At 61.9% G+C, this 16484-nt stretch overlaps 1 protein-coding gene across 3 annotated transcripts; it reads left to right on the plus strand.

Moving 5' to 3' along the window:
- The first annotated feature begins 1327 nt into the window (after positions 1–1327).
- NID2 (nidogen 2) lies at positions 1328–16232 on the plus strand. Of its 3 annotated transcripts, none has more exons than XM_050896785.1 (22): positions 1328–1543; positions 2285–2593; positions 5567–5799; positions 6096–6526; positions 7184–7333; positions 7411–7656; positions 7926–8126; positions 8290–8508; positions 8866–9009; positions 9382–9510; positions 9601–9744; positions 9823–9942; positions 10032–10274; positions 10945–11181; positions 11379–11600; positions 11756–11925; positions 12765–12894; positions 13103–13274; positions 13925–14082; positions 14358–14481; positions 15262–15374; positions 15464–16232. In XM_050896785.1, exons 1-22 carry the CDS (start codon positions 1349–1351, stop codon positions 15472–15474), a joined length of 4101 nt encoding a protein of 1366 aa, XP_050752742.1. In that variant the 5' UTR covers positions 1328–1348; the 3' UTR covers positions 15475–16232. The 3 variants fall into 3 exon arrangements, with proteins under 3 accessions (XP_050752742.1, XP_050752743.1, XP_050752744.1); XM_050896786.1 differs by having other exon boundaries at positions 10035–10274; XM_050896787.1 differs by lacking the exon at positions 10945–11181.
- Positions 16233–16484: the final 252 nt, after the last annotated feature.

A 16484-nucleotide genomic window follows, 5' to 3' on the forward strand; every position in this document is an offset into this window, starting at 1 on the left:
CGCCGGGACAGCTGGGCTTTGGAAGCTGGTTTGGAACCAGCTCGTCCCCGGTCCCGGCACGGGTGGGAGTTGCTTTCCAGGATGCCCGGGATGTGGCGGCTCGCACGCTGCCCAGGATGGAGGGGACAGGGGCCACAGTGACAAATCCCCGTCACTGCAACAAGGACGGGGCGGAGGGTGTCCAGCTGCTTGCCCTGTGAGGATTCCTGCCGGGAATGCCACGAATGTGTCCCTGATTTATTTCTCTCGCCAGCCTACGGGGTTTGACACTTCTCTCCTTGTTATCTGGCATTCCTCGGGCATGTATACGTTTTGGGACAGATGCGATACTAACGCTGGCCTGGGGCCAAGGAAGCGGGAAGTCCTCCAGGAAGATGGAGCCGAGCTTTTGGCTGCTCCCAGCCTGGATTTCCAGGAGCACTCAGTAAGTCCAGCTGCCTAGATTTGGGGGTGTCCTTTCACCCCAACACCCCAAATCAAAGCCAGGGAACCCCCTCAGGCTGCCCGTCTTGAAGCGTTGACCCCTCCGGACCTCTCTGGGCAGAGATGATGGAAGATGGGTCTGAGAAAAGATAAACAGCGGTGACCCTGGGGCCCGGGCCATCGTGCGTTCGTGGGGAGCCCGCAGCGCAGCCGGCTCCGCTCGCTGACAACTTGCCAGTTGAGCTGCACGACATATTTTGGCCGGGTGGCTGTTCCAGTTTTCCACCCCCCCTCTCTCCCCCCCCCTTCCCCCCCCCCCCCCCCCCCAGCCCCATCCCGGTCCCCTGTGGATAAGGAGTCACGTTTCTGTCCGGCTCAAGGGAGCGGGATCCGAGGGGAACGAGTGGGGAGCGGCCAGGGCCTCTCGCCCACGCCCCGGCCCCGGCCCCCCGACCCCGGCTGGCTGCGGGCCCGGCGCCGGGGGCGTTGCAACGGGGGGGGGGGGTGCAGGGCCCCGGGAGCAGCGGGCACGAAGGGGGGGATCCCCCTCTCCCCCCTCTTCCCCCCCCCCTCGCCCCGCAGCAGCGCTGAGGCCCCGGCCCCCGGGATGCCACCGCGGTACCGAGGCCGGAGGGGGGGGGGAACCGGGGGGGGGGGGGGGGGCTGTTGCAGCCCGGGGCGGATTTTGGGATAAGACCCGATTGGTCGAGGCCGGGTGCGGGGGATCCAATAGCGGCGCGGCCGCGCCCCGTCCCGCCAGCGGCGCGCCCCGCCCCGCCCCGCCCCACCCCGCCCCACCGGCTCCGGTTCCCTCCGCCGGGTCGGGGTCGTCCCGTCGGGTCCGCTCCTCCGCTCCGGTTCGCCCCGTCGGGTCCGGTCGGGGCGGGGCGGGGGGCGGGGGGAAGTGCCGTGGGTCGGCGGCGGGATGCGGGCGGCGGCGGTGGCGGTGGCGGTGCTGGCGGTGCTGGCGGTGGGGGCAGCCCTACCCCGCCCGGGGTTGCTGCCGCACGGCCCGGCCCGCGGTGATGCCCGGCTGCGGCCCGGCGACGACGAGAGCTCGCCCGGGGTGCCGCTCCGCAGCGCCCTGCGCCTCTACGGCCGTGCCGCCCGCCGCCTCTACGTGAGTCCCGGCTGGCCCCGGTGCTCCTTTCCCCCCCCCCCTCCTGCCCTCCTTCCCCCCCAGCCCCCCGGCCTCCCGCCGCTCTTCCTTCCAGCCCCGCTTCCTCCTCTCCGTCATCTCCCTCTGTCCCTCCATCTCCCCATCCCTCCAACCCCTCTATCCCTCCCTCCTTCCATCCCTCGTCTCTCCATCTTCCCACACTCCCCTCCATCCCTCTGTCCCACCATCCCTCCCTCCTTCTATCTTCCCCCCCCCTCCATCTTTCCATCCCTCCTCCCACTCACCCCCTGTCTCCCCAGCCATTCCCCTTGCCACCCATCTCCCCTTACTCCTTCTCCCCACCCCTGCCCCTCCATACGTGTCCTTGCTGCCTCCACCCCTGCCACCACCGCACGTGTCTTTTCGCCATCCATCCCTTTTATCCATCCATTTTCCCCCCTCCGCCCCGCTCCCGCTGGCTCCTGCCCGGTGTCTCCGGCTGCGGAGGAACAAGAGGGCTTTCTCCTTTGCAGCTGTTTCCCCGCCAGCAGCGGCTGCAGCTGGGATGGCCCCTGAGCTGCAGCTCTCTGGGGGATGGAGAAGCCCAAGGTCTTTGTTTTCTCCCTGGCCAGATGGGGCCATGCGGTCTCAGGGCTCTCAGCCCTGTGCCCCATTCCACCGGAGAGAGGGGGGACATGAGGGGGGACCGGTGGCGGAGGCACCTCTGCAGCTCCTGAGCACCCTGCGCCGCTCTCCCTGCAGGTGGGGACCAACGGGGTCATCTCCACCCAGGATTTCCCCAGGGAGACCCAGTACGTGGATGACGATTTCCCCACAGACTTCCCCGTCATCGCTCCCTTCCTGGCCGACCTCGACACCTCCGGTGACAGAGGGAACATCTACTACCGGCAAGATGATTCTCCAGACGTGCTGGACCAGGCTGCGGGCTACATCCAGGCTGGGTTCCCCCGCACCACCAGCTCCTTCATCCCCTCCAATGCGTTCATCGCCACCTGGGAGGATGTGGGCGCCTACCAGGAGGTCTCACAGGACACCGAGCCCTCCAAGAAGGTGAGGCCAATGGGCCGAGGTTGGACGCCCATCCTACGTGTCGTGGGAGGATGAGTCTTCTTTGTGTAGCACCCAAAAAGCTCGGGCTTTTCTTTCTGGGCAGCTGGATTGTGGGTCCAGCCTTGGATGAGCATTGGGGGAGACATGGAGCTTCTCCTCTCCGCTCAGAGCTGCGGCGTTGGTGGGTCTGTTGGCTTTGCCGATGGGCAGAAGAGGTTTAGAGGTTGCCTTCAACTCCATGGTTGGAGGTGCTCAGGCTTTTCCCTGCTTTTCAGGCAAAGCTTTACAGGGCCGGTGGCTCTGGATTTGCAGGGCAGAGTTGGGTCGGGGAGAGCTGGGGGAAGCCGTGGCCCAGGTCACCCCATCGGGCTCCAGACCTTTTGCCGGTGGCTTGGGGCTGGTCCTTCCTTCTGCCCGCACATTGATTAACGCTGCCGGTGAGGAACCGGCTTCAGAGTTTCCACCATGGGTTGATTTTATGTCTGGAAAACAAGCTCGTAGGTGGTCCGCCGGGTCGGGGAGGTGACCTGTGCTCTCCACCCACGGGCTGATAAGGCTCCTGCGTGGGTGCGTGCCGGCGGACCTACGGCACTGCCTTTCCCCGAAAACGCTGGATCCGCTGCTGGGGCAGGAGCCGTCGCATTAGGCTGATGACGTGTCGAGGAGGTGACGGTGACGCTCTGCCGGCAGGACGGGCTTCTTGAAACGAGCTGAATGTGAAGAGCTGCAAGAGGAAGACTCTCGTGATGAATACCCAGAGCTGTGCGATGGGTGACGGGCTCTCGCTGCGGTGGGGTGGGCTGAACCCAAAGCCCATCAGCAGCCACCGGGTCCCCACGGGCCACCGGGAGCCATCCCTGCCGGCCGTCCCCCCGCTCCGGGGCCCTTCGGTAGCGGGTTGCTGAGAGCGGTGGCCAAGCAGGGGAAGAAACCGAGGTTTGGAAGGAAACAACGCACATTTTTTCCTCTAATTTAAAACTTGGGAAAGCAGCTGAAGAGATGCCATCAGGGGCCTCGCAGCGACCTCGCAGCCATCAAAAATGCAGCCTCCTCTTCTCTTCCCAATTGTTTTTTTTTTCCTCTCTGAGAAGTTGGATCAGGTTTTAAAATTAAACCGGTCTTGCTTGGAAACAAGCAGCTCCAGGGAAAGCTTCGTTCAAGACGCACTGAAATGCAGCTTCTGCCTGTGCTTTGCTGGACTCCCCCTTAGCCAAAACTGTGAAAAAACTCCCCAAACACCACTTTTTTTTCTTACCAAATATGCCATTTATTGAAACGCTGCCCTCCTGCTGCTCAGAACCAGGATTGACCTCGACGCCTTTACCCCCCGCTTCGGAAAGTCACGGCTCATCCTTTTTGAGCCTCAAAAGCAGAAACCTGGGTTAAGGCCGGGGGGGTTGGAGGCTCCCCGGTCCCCTGCCTTGGGGGTCCTGCCTGGCCGGGAGGTCTGGCAGCGCTCCCGGCAGCGCCGTGTCCCCTCCAGCTCCTTGGGGACACTCTCCTAGTCCCTGCAGTGACGCTTTCCAGGGCCGCGGAACGGGACGAGAGCTGACCCAGCTTCTGCAGGAGCAAAAATTGCCCTTTGGGCTGGAATTTGCCCTTTGCAGCTCTTTGCCGGGAGCAGCCGGCCTCGAGCCGGGGGCTGCCCCTCCTCGCTCTCTGCCCTGCATCCCAGGATGCCAGCACGTCGGTGTCACCCACCGGGTCCCCCCCCTCGCCGCCCACCACAAGGCAAAAGGAGTCCTGCAGCTGCCGCCACGATTTGGCTGCGTGGGGGAGGAATCCAGCCCCGGGGGGGTGGCGGGGGTTATCCCCCCCCCCCCCCCCCCCCCAGCTTTTTGGCCGCCTTTGCACAGGGTCTCTGAATGCCCGAGTGTGCGACGCGCACAACAAGGCTCTTTATATCCCAGCGAGGCCGCCGGGAAACCCTGCGATGCCCCGGGGGCCCTGCGCCCCGAAATTGGGGCTAGTGCTGCGGGGACGGGCAGGGAGGGCAGCGTGGGGGGAGCCCCCACCCCTCCTGCTCACTGCTCCGGGGGTGAAACCAGGAGTTTAATCATTTTTCCTTCGCTCGGGCGCCGTTCCCTGCTTGCTGCTGCCAGCAGCTCGTGGGGAAGGGCTGCTGCTGCGTCCTTATATTTATTTATTCGGACAGCAGGACCTATGTGGGGTGGGGGAGCTGGCCCAAATGCTGCAAGCGTTGGTTTCTCCGTATTCGGGGTGACAGCGATGTTTGTGCGTGTGCGTGGATTCTCCGGTGGCTCGTGGGTTATTCTGCCCGCCCGTGGGTTATTGCTGCGGTCCCGCTCCCCGGCGCAGCCTCGCTCGGGGCTGGCGCGGCCCCAAGGCTCGCAGGGCTGGCACGGCAGGCAGCCAGCGTGCCTATAGCGGGACGTATGGGTGTGGGGAAGGCGGGAGCACATGCATGTTTTTTCCTGAGGAAACCAAGCTAAAATTGTTCTCAGGGAGAAGCGGGGGGGGGTGTGTGTGTGCCGGTTTTCCTCCGGTGCTGTTGGGACGGAGGAGGGGCTGCCGGTGTCGGGCGCAGGACAGGAGGAGGGGGGACGGGAGCGAGGGGCTCCGAGGCTGCAGCGTGCCAACCCGGTGCATGGGTTACATAGCCAGGGATGCTCCTGGGCATGGTACAGGGCTGTCACCTCCCTTTGTGACAGCTATGAGGGACACTCCTGCACCGATGACACTGAAAGGGGGGGGCCTGGCTGTGCCGTGGGCTCCTACGGAGGATGCTGAGCATCTTCCCAGCACGTTGCACCAGGGTTTGGCCATGCACAAGCAGCCCCCGCTCTTCCCCAGGATGTGTCTGCGGGCTGATGGAGGGCTCTTTTGGGGTGCTTACATGCACTGCTGGGTGCAGGGAGCTGGCTGTCGCGTCCCCAGTCCCCTTCCCTGTCTCAGTCCTCCGCTGGAGTCCTCCCCCTGTGACGTCCGTCTGTCCTGCTCTCCCCTCGACAGCTCAACACCTTCCAGGCAGTCATAGCTTACGATGATGAGGATACCTATGTCATCTTCCTCTACCCTGACGGCGGCCTCCAGTTCCTGGGGACGCGGCCCAAGGAGTCCTACAACGTCCAGCTGGAGCTGCCGGCCAGGGTGGGCTTCAGCCGAGGGGACGGCGATGACCCGAAGAGGGACGGGCTCTTCCACAGCCTGGCCAACAGCGAGCAGGCTCTGAGGCGGCTGGAGCGGTGCGTGGTGCTGGGGGGCCATGCAGGCCGGGCAGGGGGAGCAGGATCACCTTCTCCCAGGCTCCGGAGCCTTTTAAAGGCTGGAAGAAGGAGGGGAGTGACCTGGGGGTGATGGGCTGCATCAGGGAGCTCGGCTCCACATGCACAGGAGCTTTTTGGGACTCCACATGCACAGGAGCTTTTTGGGAGCTGCATTTGGGGTCCTGAGAGGGGTGGTGTGGAGCGGGGCTGGTACCTTTGGGGTGGGTTTCCCACCGTGGCTGTGATGGACGTGGATGTGTGCTGCTGTCCTGCAGGGAGAGCAACGTGGGGTTGCCCGGCGTGTGGGTCTTCCACGTGGGCAGCGCAGCCCCCCTGGATCACGTGGAGCCGGGGGGCGGCGGGGGAGCCAGCCCCAGCATGCCGCAGAGCCCCGTGCATCACGTCCCCGGCACCGCCGACTACGCCCGCGCGCTTTACAGCCGTGCCGACCGCGCGTCCACGGAGCTGCCGGCGCAGCACGGCTTGGAGGCCATGTCACCGCATCCCGACCATGGACCCCGTGCCCCGGCACCGCTGGGCATCGTCCCCAAGGGGCTGCCCGCATCCCCAGGGCAGGAGCGGAGCCGCCGGCTGCACCCCGATGGGGACAGCAGCATCTGGCAGAGCTACTCCACCAACCCCTCTTCCTACAGCTCTGGGCATCACGGTGTTGGCGTGGAGGAAGATGTGCATTTTAACCCCGACGGTGAGTGGCCGCAGCCCCTCCGATGACCGAACGGGGATGTCTCGTGGCGCGTGGCTCCCTAAAAAAGGCCTCTTCGCTGCAAGCTCATCTCTTCCCGAGCAGCCAGGGCTGGAGCTAGCGTGGGCTGGCATTGCTCCTGCAAAGCTGCTGCCCTTCCAGCTCCTCTCCTCCCAGCCAAATCCTGCTGCCAAGGGGCTGCCGGAGCTATATGTCCCTGCCCGCTGGATTTGCCGCTGCTCTGCCCCACGTTGCAAGGAGGGAAGCTCAGGGGATGGGAAGCTCAGGGGACGGGAAGCTCAGGGGACACATCCCGGTGCGGGACCAGGGCTGGCCCTGCCGCCACCCCCCCCGCTACCGAGCCGGCTGCGGAGCCGCTGTGGCATGTGCTTGGGGGAGCAAAGCCCCGTCCCTGGCCGGCTGTCTCCCAAAAATATGCAGGAACTCGATCTCTCACCCTCTGTCAGATCTGCCTGAAATCAGGCAACAGGTTCAAAACCCTCAGCCTCCCCTATGCATCCCGGGTGGCTTTCTTGGGAACCGCCACTGCCAGCTGGCCCGTCTCCCGACGGTGTTTTTGGGGCCTAGGAGGCAAGGTGCCCACACCCCATGAGGGGTGGCTTTGTCCCCGTGTCTCCAACCCTTTCCCCTTGGCCCCAGTGTTCACCTACAGCGCAGCCAGCAAGGAGACGTGCGCCCAGCACCACGGGCGCTGCTCCCCGCACGCCTTCTGCACCGACTACGCCACTGGCGTCTGCTGCCACTGCCGGGCCACCTACTACGGCAACGGGCGGCAGTGCCTGCCCGAAGGTACGTGGGGCAGGCGGCGGGGACGGGCACCCCATCGCTGGGTGGCCGCTGCCAGGGGTGCCCATCTCCCTGTCCAGGGGCCGTGCATCGCCTCAACGGGAAGGTGAGCGGGAGCCTGACGGTGGGACGGGCGTCCGTCCGCTTCCAGGACGTCGACCTGCACGCCTACATCGTGGGCAGCGACGGCCGAACCTACACGGCCATCAGCGGGGTGCCCCAGCCCGCTGCCCGTGCCCTCCTGCCCCTCCTGCCTGTCGGCGGGCTCTTCGCTTGGCTTTTCGCCCTGGAGGAGCCCGGCTCTGAGAACGGCTTCAGCATCACCGGTGAGCAGGGCCCCGGGATGCGCCTCCAAGCCTCGTTGCTCCGAGGGACGTGGCTCCTGGTGGGGTGGCCCCGGGAGGCGATGAGGGGTGCGGGTGGGGGTTCAGGGCATCCCCACGGTTCCTCCGATCACCTCCTCAGGTTCAGCTGGCTGTCACCTCCCTGCTGTGAGCCCTCGCGGGTGTGCCGGAGGAGCGGGGAAGGATGCTTTGGGGATGTATTCCCTAAAAATCCTACAACCAAATGCCGCCTGTTCCCTTTTCCTGCCCAGGCGCCGAATTCACCCAGAGCCTGGAGGTGACCTTCTACCCCGGGGACGAGAGGGTCCACATCACTCAGACAGCCGAGGGCCTGGGGCCGGACAATTACTTAAGCCTTAAGACACACATCCAGGGCCAGGTGCCGTTTCTCCCGGAGAACGTCACTGTCCACATCGCTCCCTACAAGGAGCTCTACCACTACTCCAGCTCAGGTAAGAGCCCGTGCTTAGCCCCAGGTTTGGTTTCTCACACACCATCCCTGCTTGGAGCAGCCCCAAAACACCCCGTCCCCACCGCGGTTCCCAACATCCGAGAGATATCGATGCTGAAGCCGGTTTTCCCCCATCCCGGGGTTTTTTTCTCGCCGTCTGGCAGCTGTAACATCCTCAGCTCAGCGGGATTACGTCCTGGCTGCGGGGACCGCCAACCAGACCTTGTCCTACCGCCTGCGCCAGAACATCACCTTCGCCGGCTGCCCGCACGCCCGCCTGCCCGCCCGGCAGCGGCTGAGCGTGGCACGGGCCTTCGCCCTCTACGACGGCCAGGAGCACGTCCTGCGCTACGCCCTCGCCGCCCGCGTCGGCTCGGCACAAGGTGAGCTCCAGCACCCACCCCAGGGGTGCCCACCCTGGGGTGCCAGCCCATGCTGGGGGATGCTGCTGTCTCCTGCCCGCTCCCAAAGCTGCAGCGTGCTCGCTTTGCCCAAAAACAGCCAAAAGAGAGGTTTAGTTTGGGTTTTTTTTTTTCCCAAGCAGCTTGAGCTGAAGCGCTCCCGGCATGGCGGGGGGGGCCGCAGCGGGGGTGGCACAGCCACAGGTCCCTGCATGGGACGAGGGTGCCGCAGTGCAGCGGTGATGCCCATGATGTCAGATACAAGTGGGAACGGTCGTTCCCTGCTCCCCATGTCTCCCAGGCCTTTTTCCCCCCACTAACACCTCCCCTTGCCCGCAGACGATGCCGAGAATCCCCCGGTGAACCCGTGCCACGACGGCACGCACGCATGCGAGGCGACGGCGCGCTGCCAGCCCGGCGTGGGGATGGAGTACACGTGCGAGTGCGCGGCCGGGTACCGCAGAGACGGACGGGGCTGCCGAGGTGAGCGGGGGCTGCGGGTGAGTGCGAGGGGAGGGCTGGTGCACCCCGTCCCCCACGGGGCACCATGGTGGGTGCTGCCATTTGGGGTGCTGGGATGCAGCACGGCATCGCAGCACCCACCGTCTCAAGAGCTCCTGGAGCTGCACCAAGGATATGGGTGAATCATGGGGGGAAACTGAGGCAGGGTGCTGGGGGGCTGCTGGGGGCACTTGGGGAAGCGTTCCGGGAGCACTGCGGGGACGGAGGAATCGGCAGACATGGGACAGGCAGCTTGGGGCAGGATGTCCACCCCCCAGGCTGGGAGCAGCCAGACTCTGAAAATGGGGGTGTCCCACCACTGCCGGGGTGCCCGGTGTCTCCCCCTTCCTCTAGACGTGGACGAGTGCACGGAAGGCCTGAGCCAGTGCGGCCCCTTCACCGTCTGCCTGAACGTGCCGGGCAGCTACCGGTGCGAGTGCCGCAGCGGGTACCGGCCGGCGGAGGACGGGCAGGCGTGTGTGCGTAAGTGCCGGCCCGGCGGTTTGGGGTCCCCCCACCCCTGTGCCCCACGGGCCTCGCCCCAGCCACCCCCTCACCACCCTGTCCCCGCAGCGCTGGCGCCGGTGAGTGACCCCTGTGAGGACGGGAGCCATCCCTGCGCGCCGGGGGACCGGGCACGCTGCCTGCCCCGTGCCGGGGGCCGCCCCGCCTGCGAGTGCCTCCCCGGGTACACCGGCGACGGCATCGACTGCTCCGGTATGGGGGCGCGGGAGGGACCGCAGGGTGCCACCGGGGTGCCCTGCCCTGGCTGATCCCCATCCTCCTCGTGCACAGACGTGGATGAGTGTGCTGAAAACCCATGTCACCCAGCCGCCACCTGCTACAACACGCCGGGCTCCTTCTCCTGCCGGTGCCAGCCTGGTTACGAGGGCGATGGCTTCCAGTGCACGCATGGTAAGGCTGCCTGGCTCGCCGTCATGCCAGCTCTGCCTGAGGTGGCTTCCCCCATCCTCACTCTGCTGTTGCTTTGGCTCTCGCGGCAGCAGAAGGGAGCACGCAGCGGCTGACGCCCTGCCAGCACGAGCGGCTGTACCCGCGGGCGGTGCCGCCGGGACCCTTGCCCGTGGGTGACGGGCACGTGCCCCAGTGCGATGAGGAGGGCCGGTACCGGCCCCTGCAATGCCACGGCAGCACCGGGTACTGCTGGTGCGTGGACGCCGCGGGGCAGGAGATCGCCGGCACGCGGACGGCGCCGGGCAGCACGCCGCCTCGCTGCGGGAGCCCAGGTCAGTGCCACCCCGCGGCGCTCGAGGGGGCAAGGGGAGGTGGGTCGGGTCCTTCGGCATCTCATTGGCATCCCGGTGAGATCGGCGGGCACCCAGCTGTTGGGGCGAAACATCTCCCAGCACCACGGCGCAGGAGATGCCCTGGGTGGCTGCGTTGGTTGTGCTCGGTGGCAGAGGGTGTTGAGAAGGTGCTGGAGCAGGCAGAGCCCTGCCTGTCCCTGCCCATCCTGCATGGCTGCAGCACTTTGGCCCCAGCCACCAGCAGAGTGGGGACAGTGGGGCTGCAGTGAGCGGAGGGGACCCTCTGCCTGACCACCCGGCTCGGGGCTTCACTGCCATGGCCTGGGTGCAGGGTGCTGCCGAATGGGTGGTTGGGCACATCAGGGGTCTGCTGGGTTTTTAGGGTGCCCTGGCCCATGGAGTTATAGTGGCAGTGGCCATGGGGGTACCTCCTGTGCCATCTTGCGATGGAGGGGACAGCCATGGGGTGCCGAGGGGGCTGGAGAGGGGCAGCCCCCTGCCCCCCTGACCCAAGAGGGGAGGCCAAGCGGTGCCTGCAGAACCTCACCCAGCACCTGGGTGAAGTAGGGCCAAATCTGGGTGCCAAGCAGGTCCAGGGGAACTGCGTGGCACCCCCTGAGCCCGGGGCGGGGGTGTTTACTGCCGGCAGAGTCCGTCCAGCAGCTGACCCCCTGCGAACACGAGCGGCTGTACCCACGGGCGGTGCCACCGGGACCCTCGCCCGTGGGTGACGGGCACGTGCCCCAGTGCGACGAGGAGGGCCGGTACCGGCCCCTGCAATGCCACGGCAGCACCGGGTACTGCTGGTGCGTGGACGCCGCGGGGCAGGAGATCGCCGGCACGCGGACGGCGCCGGGCAGCACGCCGCCTCGCTGCGGGAGCCCAGGTCAGTGCTTGGGGGAGCGAGGGGTGCCGTCCCCTCCCCGTAGCACCCCAGCCCCGTGGTGCCTCTCCCGCATACTTAGCATGGAGGGGCACCCAGCAAGGAGAGGGGGACCCGGGGCTCCAGCAAAGCCCTGAGTCCCCCAAGCTTGCACATGGGGTCCGTCACAGGAGGGGTGACTGTCCCCCTCCCTGTGCCAGAGCCCACGGAGCGGCCCCGCACCATGTGCGAGCGCTGGCGGCAGAGCTTGCTGGAGCACTATGGCGGCAGCCCCCGCAGCGACCAGTACGTGCCGCAGTGTGACGCCGGGGGAGAGTTCACCCCACTGCAGTGCCACGGGGACAGCGGGTACTGCTGGTGCGTGGACGAGAGCGGCAGGGAGATCCAGGGCACACGCTCGGAGCCCGGCAGCACCCCGCCATGTAAGAGCTTGGCACCCCAAGTGAGACCATCCCCCCCATTTAGCACAGCAGGGGCTCCCAGTGCTGCACCCCGCTCCTGCTTGGGTGCAGAGCTGAGGGGCCGATGCTCCCCGAGCTATCTCTCTCCCTGTTTCCCCCCGCCATTTATGTGCCAGGTATTCCCAGCGTCGCACCGCCCAGCGTCCGGCCCTCGCCCCGGCCCGACGTGTCCCCACCGGCCACGGGGACCTTTCTGCTCTACGCTCAGGGACAGCAGATCGGCTACCTCCCGCTCAACGGCACGCGGCTGCAGAAGGAGGCGGCGAAGACCCTGCTCTCCCTGCATGTACAGTATCTCAGGCACCGGGGCCGGGGTTGCAGGATCACCGGAGGGAGTTAGGGACAGGCTGATGCTGCGGCTCTGTGTTTCGCATCTCCCTGGACCGCTCTTGTCCGAGCTGTGATGGTTTGAAGGGTCACCTCTTGAAGGTTGATGTTGGTTTGTGGGGACATTTGGCTGTGCCGGCAGCCTTGGCGCCGAGATGGAGGAGGAACGTTCTCACCTCTTCCTCCAGCCGTCCCCCAGCAGAGAGGCAGGTCACAGCCCTGGGGCTGCCCGCAAAGAGAAGGAGCACGGGTGCTCGCAGAGCTCCCCTGGCCGTCAGTCACGGGCCCCGGGGCTGCCAGCTGCACGTCTCAACTGCAAACTTGCCTTTTCCCTTCCTTGGACTCCTCTTGGAGCTTGGCCATGTGCATCTCCAGCCAGGCCAGACCGAGGGGGAGGAACGCTGAAAGCTGGGCCATGACCCTCCCCGCACCCCGGGGAACTGAAACACCTTGCCAAGTATTCCCTTTCCCCATCCTGAAGGTCATTCCTCGGGCTGGCTTCACTGTTGGAGCAGTCTCTCCTTGAGCCGAAGGGTTTCAAACCCATCTGGACGTGGGTGTGTGCCTGCACCAGCTGGCCTAAAAACCTCGGCTGCAGGCTTCAGGCGGGGGTGTGCAGTAGGAGCTCGTCGGTGTTGGGTTTTGCCGAGGAAAAGGGATTTGAGTGTCCATTGTTGCATCTTGCAGAGTTCCCCGGGCAGCTCCCAATGCCGGCTGGTGGGAGAAGGGTGCTCATTGAGCCTCTTGGCCGTGGTCAAGGCAGGATTTCACCCTGTGTCCCTCTCCCAACCCTGGTAGGGCTCCATTGTGGTGGGGATCGACTATGACTGCCGGGAGAAGACGATCTATTGGACTGATGTGGCCGGCCGGACCATAAGCCGGGCGAGTTTGGAGCCAGGAGCTGAGCCGGAGACCATTATCAACTCAGGTGTGCTCCCATCACCAGTGACATCTGCCCAAAGCCACATCAGCGAGCCCACGCCAGTTTGTGCCCATCGCGGCTCTGGGACTGTCCTGCTTTGGGGTCCTCCATCTGCGCTCACATTCCTTGGCTGTGGGTCAGGCGGGTCGGGGTACGGTGACGGGTCCAGGAGCAGCATGTCCCCAGCTACTGACCACGTCTGTCCCTCCGGCAGGACTCCTCAGCCCCGAGGGGCTGGCGGTGGATCACCTGCGCCGAGCCATGTTCTGGACTGACAGCGGCCTGGATAAGATCGAGAGAGCCCGGCTGGATGGCTCTGAGCGGCGGGTGCTCTTCGACACGGAGCTCGTCAACCCTCGAGCTATCGCGGTGGACCCCGTCCGAGGGTGAGCAGGCAGCGTTTCTGGAGGGATTTGCACGCAGGGCTTTGCAAGGTGCTGGCAGGACGGCACTCGCCAGATTTGCAGTAGGAGCCGTATTTTGGGGGGCAGGGGAAAAAGAGAGGGACTATTTGCCTCCAGCCGGGTGTTTGCGGTGGTCTCCTCTCTCAGAGGAGAGTCAAGCGCATGCAGTGGTGCCAAGGCCCCATCCTGACCCTGGGAGCAGCTCTCCTACATTGCACACACCGTAGGAGGGATTGGCTCTGTTCCCTACCTCCTCTTTTATTTAATAATTCAGGATTTGGCTAAACCTGCTGTTTCAGTGTCAGGACGTACATTATTTTTAAAAGCTTTGAAACACGCCTGGCGTTTGAAAACACAAGCTGTGCCTCTAGGGTGCTGTTGCGATACAAAATGTGCTACTCCTAAGACTCACCCTCATCTAGAAGCTACAGTTTGGGTCGTAAACATGTTTGACATCATTCTGGTTTTCTTTTAGAGCTTTTTTCAAATCAAGTGATTTATTTCAGGCACTGTTAAGGGGAAAACCAGGCCTCTCTCCTGACAAGAACCAGTAATGAAGAGAAAGCCGATAATCTCCTACCGCTCCTTACTGGTTTGTGTCCTGTTTGTTCATTATATAATTATTTCCCAAGCAACCTTTACTGGACGGACTGGAATCGTGAAGCACCCAAAATCGAAACTTCCACTGTCAACGGAGCCGACAGGAGGGTCCTGGTGAATAAGGACATCGGCTTGCCCAACGGCCTGACGTTTGACCCCTTCTCCAAGCTGCTCTGTTGGGCAGACGCAGGTAACTTCACCGAGGATGGATCAGACTACGACACAGTAGGCCTTGAGGGGAAAAAAAAGCTATATATGTCTTTAGCCCATTGCTACCTGTGGGCTTCTCTGCCCCCTTCCGCTGTCCTGCCCCAAAGAACTTGGTGTGACGGGGTCGAGGGGGCTCGCAGCATGAGTTGCTTCTACATCCCTAGGCTGAGAAGCTGTTTCAAAACTTAGTGAATACAAAGAACACGTTTGGTGAGGGTTTTTTTGCGGCCTGGTAACTGTCTTGTGTTTGAAAAGGAACGAAGCACCTGGAGTGCACATTCCCCGACGGCACGGGCCGGCGCATCATACAGAACAACCTCAACTACCCCTTCAGCATCATCAGTTATGCCAATCACTTCTACCACACGGACTGGAGACGGTAAGGAAGGAAAACCCGCTCCCTCCAGTGGCCCGGAATGCTGAGCTAGCAGTTCCTAGGGCTCCGGTCCCCTCAGCGGCCGGGAGCCAGCCTCCGTCACTCCCTGCCCAGAGTCACGCTAGCGAGCAGCTTGGAGGGGCTTTGAGCCAGAGGGGGGGAAAGAAACGCTGTCCCCAGCCTGCTCCCTGGTCCCAGGTCCTGGCACCTCACCACAGCGCTCTCTTGGGTCTCCTGCAGTGCCACGTTCAGCAACAGCCGCTTGTAAAGCTCAGCGCAGAACGGTTGTTTAGAAACAACCCCAGCTTCCTGGGAGGGACAGAAAGAGGGGTTGGTGGTGGTTGTTTTTTTTTTTAAATAAAACTTGGCACAAGTTTCTGAATCTAGATTAAGTCAAAGAAAAGATTCTGTCCTCGGTCGTTCCCTTGCCCCTGCCACCCAAGGCCCTTAGCATCAGGAACTCGTCTCCAGCTGAAAGCTCTCAAAACTTCAATCAACTCTTAGCAGATTACAACAAACACTTAAGTGCTTGCCATGCTTGGAGGAGACTCTCAGGGAGCTAAGCTCTCCTTGGAAGGCTGTCTCTGTGACTCTGCATCACCAGAGAGAAATGTACTGAATGAGCTGGATGTAGATTTTATGGGGCAGATTTCTTTCCACTATTGTTCTGCAGGTGTTCAGACCAATCTTTTTAGCTGCCTCTGTTCTTAAGTGCACGTAGACGGGGAAAAAAACCCCAGGTTTCATAGATGAGTAAAGCACTTCTCCCCCTTTTATCACCAGGGATGGTGTCATAGCTATTGATAAAGAAACTGGCTCCTTTACCGATGAGTATCTTCCAGAGCAGCGATCACATCTCTATGGAATAACTGCAGTTTATCCCTACTGCCCTGGAGGTAAAACACACAACAAAACCCACCCCCTCTTTATTGTCTGACAGCTGTTATGTGCTTGACATGCTAAAGATACCCACTTCTCTCTGCAGCAAGGAAATAGTAACTGCTATTTCGAGAAACAACAATCTTTGCACCCGAAAGAACTTCAGACCCAGAAAACTGTCACTGCATACAACTAAAGGGAGAAAGCCCTTAACCAAGGCCAATGAAGCGACCTACTTTCCTGCAAAAGATTATCAAGTATTTTTTGAAGTTATCAAGTATTTTTTGAAGTGATACCTCAAGTCTTTACTACTGTATTTTTTTTTAAATGGAAAACATTGATATATTACAAAAAAAAATGGTCCTGTGAATCTTAGGCCATTACTCTAACTCTTGCTTATGCAAGCAAATTTAAAATGTAGCTTTCTTATTCAAATATTTTATTGGAAGAAGAATGGATTAATTTTTAATAGTTTTGACAATCTGACCAACAGGTCCTTTTATCTAAAAATAAGCGCCTACGGGGAGCTTCAGATGCAGTATCTTGCTGGGTCTAACTAATCTACAGCCCTGAAGACAGAGACTGTGTGTGTGTGCTCCAAAAGTGTGCAGAACAGTTATGTGATATGGCAAAGGCATTGAAGTTTTTCCAGAAGACAATTCTGTATTTTCACCACTGCCTCAATGCATGTCTTTTAGTATTTATATTAGAAGAATATGCTAGAATTGATCTGTTCATGCTTGTTGCTTCTTCTAAGTGCCTTCATAGACCTACCCAATGTAGACCAATACATGTTCAGAAATACCATTTACGCTGTAATGCTTCACTTTTTCTAGGTTACTTCAATAATTGAATAAAATGGTTGTTTTACGTTTCCCTTTGGATTTAGTTTTTAAATATTTCAGTGGTAGGGTAGACCATGGAGTAGCAGCAAGCAAGCCAGGAGCGAGCTGTTCATATGGCAGAACCTCAACAAGAGAGGAATCTGCAGAGCCTTTACATAACACTCCCCTCTCAACACAAAGCCAAACACAACAAAAAAGAAAAAGGCATATTTGCCAACTCAGAGCTAATCAGAACAACTTGTCTATTTCCCCCAACTTCATTTATTTAAAGAAAAATGATAA

Source organism: Gymnogyps californianus, chromosome 5 (genome assembly GCF_018139145.2).
Source record: "Gymnogyps californianus isolate 813 chromosome 5, ASM1813914v2, whole genome shotgun sequence".
Taxonomy (NCBI): domain Eukaryota; kingdom Metazoa; phylum Chordata; class Aves; order Accipitriformes; family Cathartidae; genus Gymnogyps; species Gymnogyps californianus.

Excerpts from the sequence above, each read along its gene's own strand:
- NID2 (XM_050896785.1), top strand. The coding sequence starts at position 1,349 with ATGCGGGCGGCGGCGGTGGCGGTGGCGGTGCTGGCGGTGCTGGCGGTG. Across the intron at positions 1,544-2,284 it reads GTGCCGCCCGCCGCCTCTAC|GTGGGGACCAACGGGGTCAT; the intron begins GTGAGTCCCGGC and ends CTCTCCCTGCAG. Across the intron at positions 9,010-9,381 it reads AGACGGACGGGGCTGCCGAG|ACGTGGACGAGTGCACGGAA; the intron begins GTGAGCGGGGGC and ends CCCTTCCTCTAG.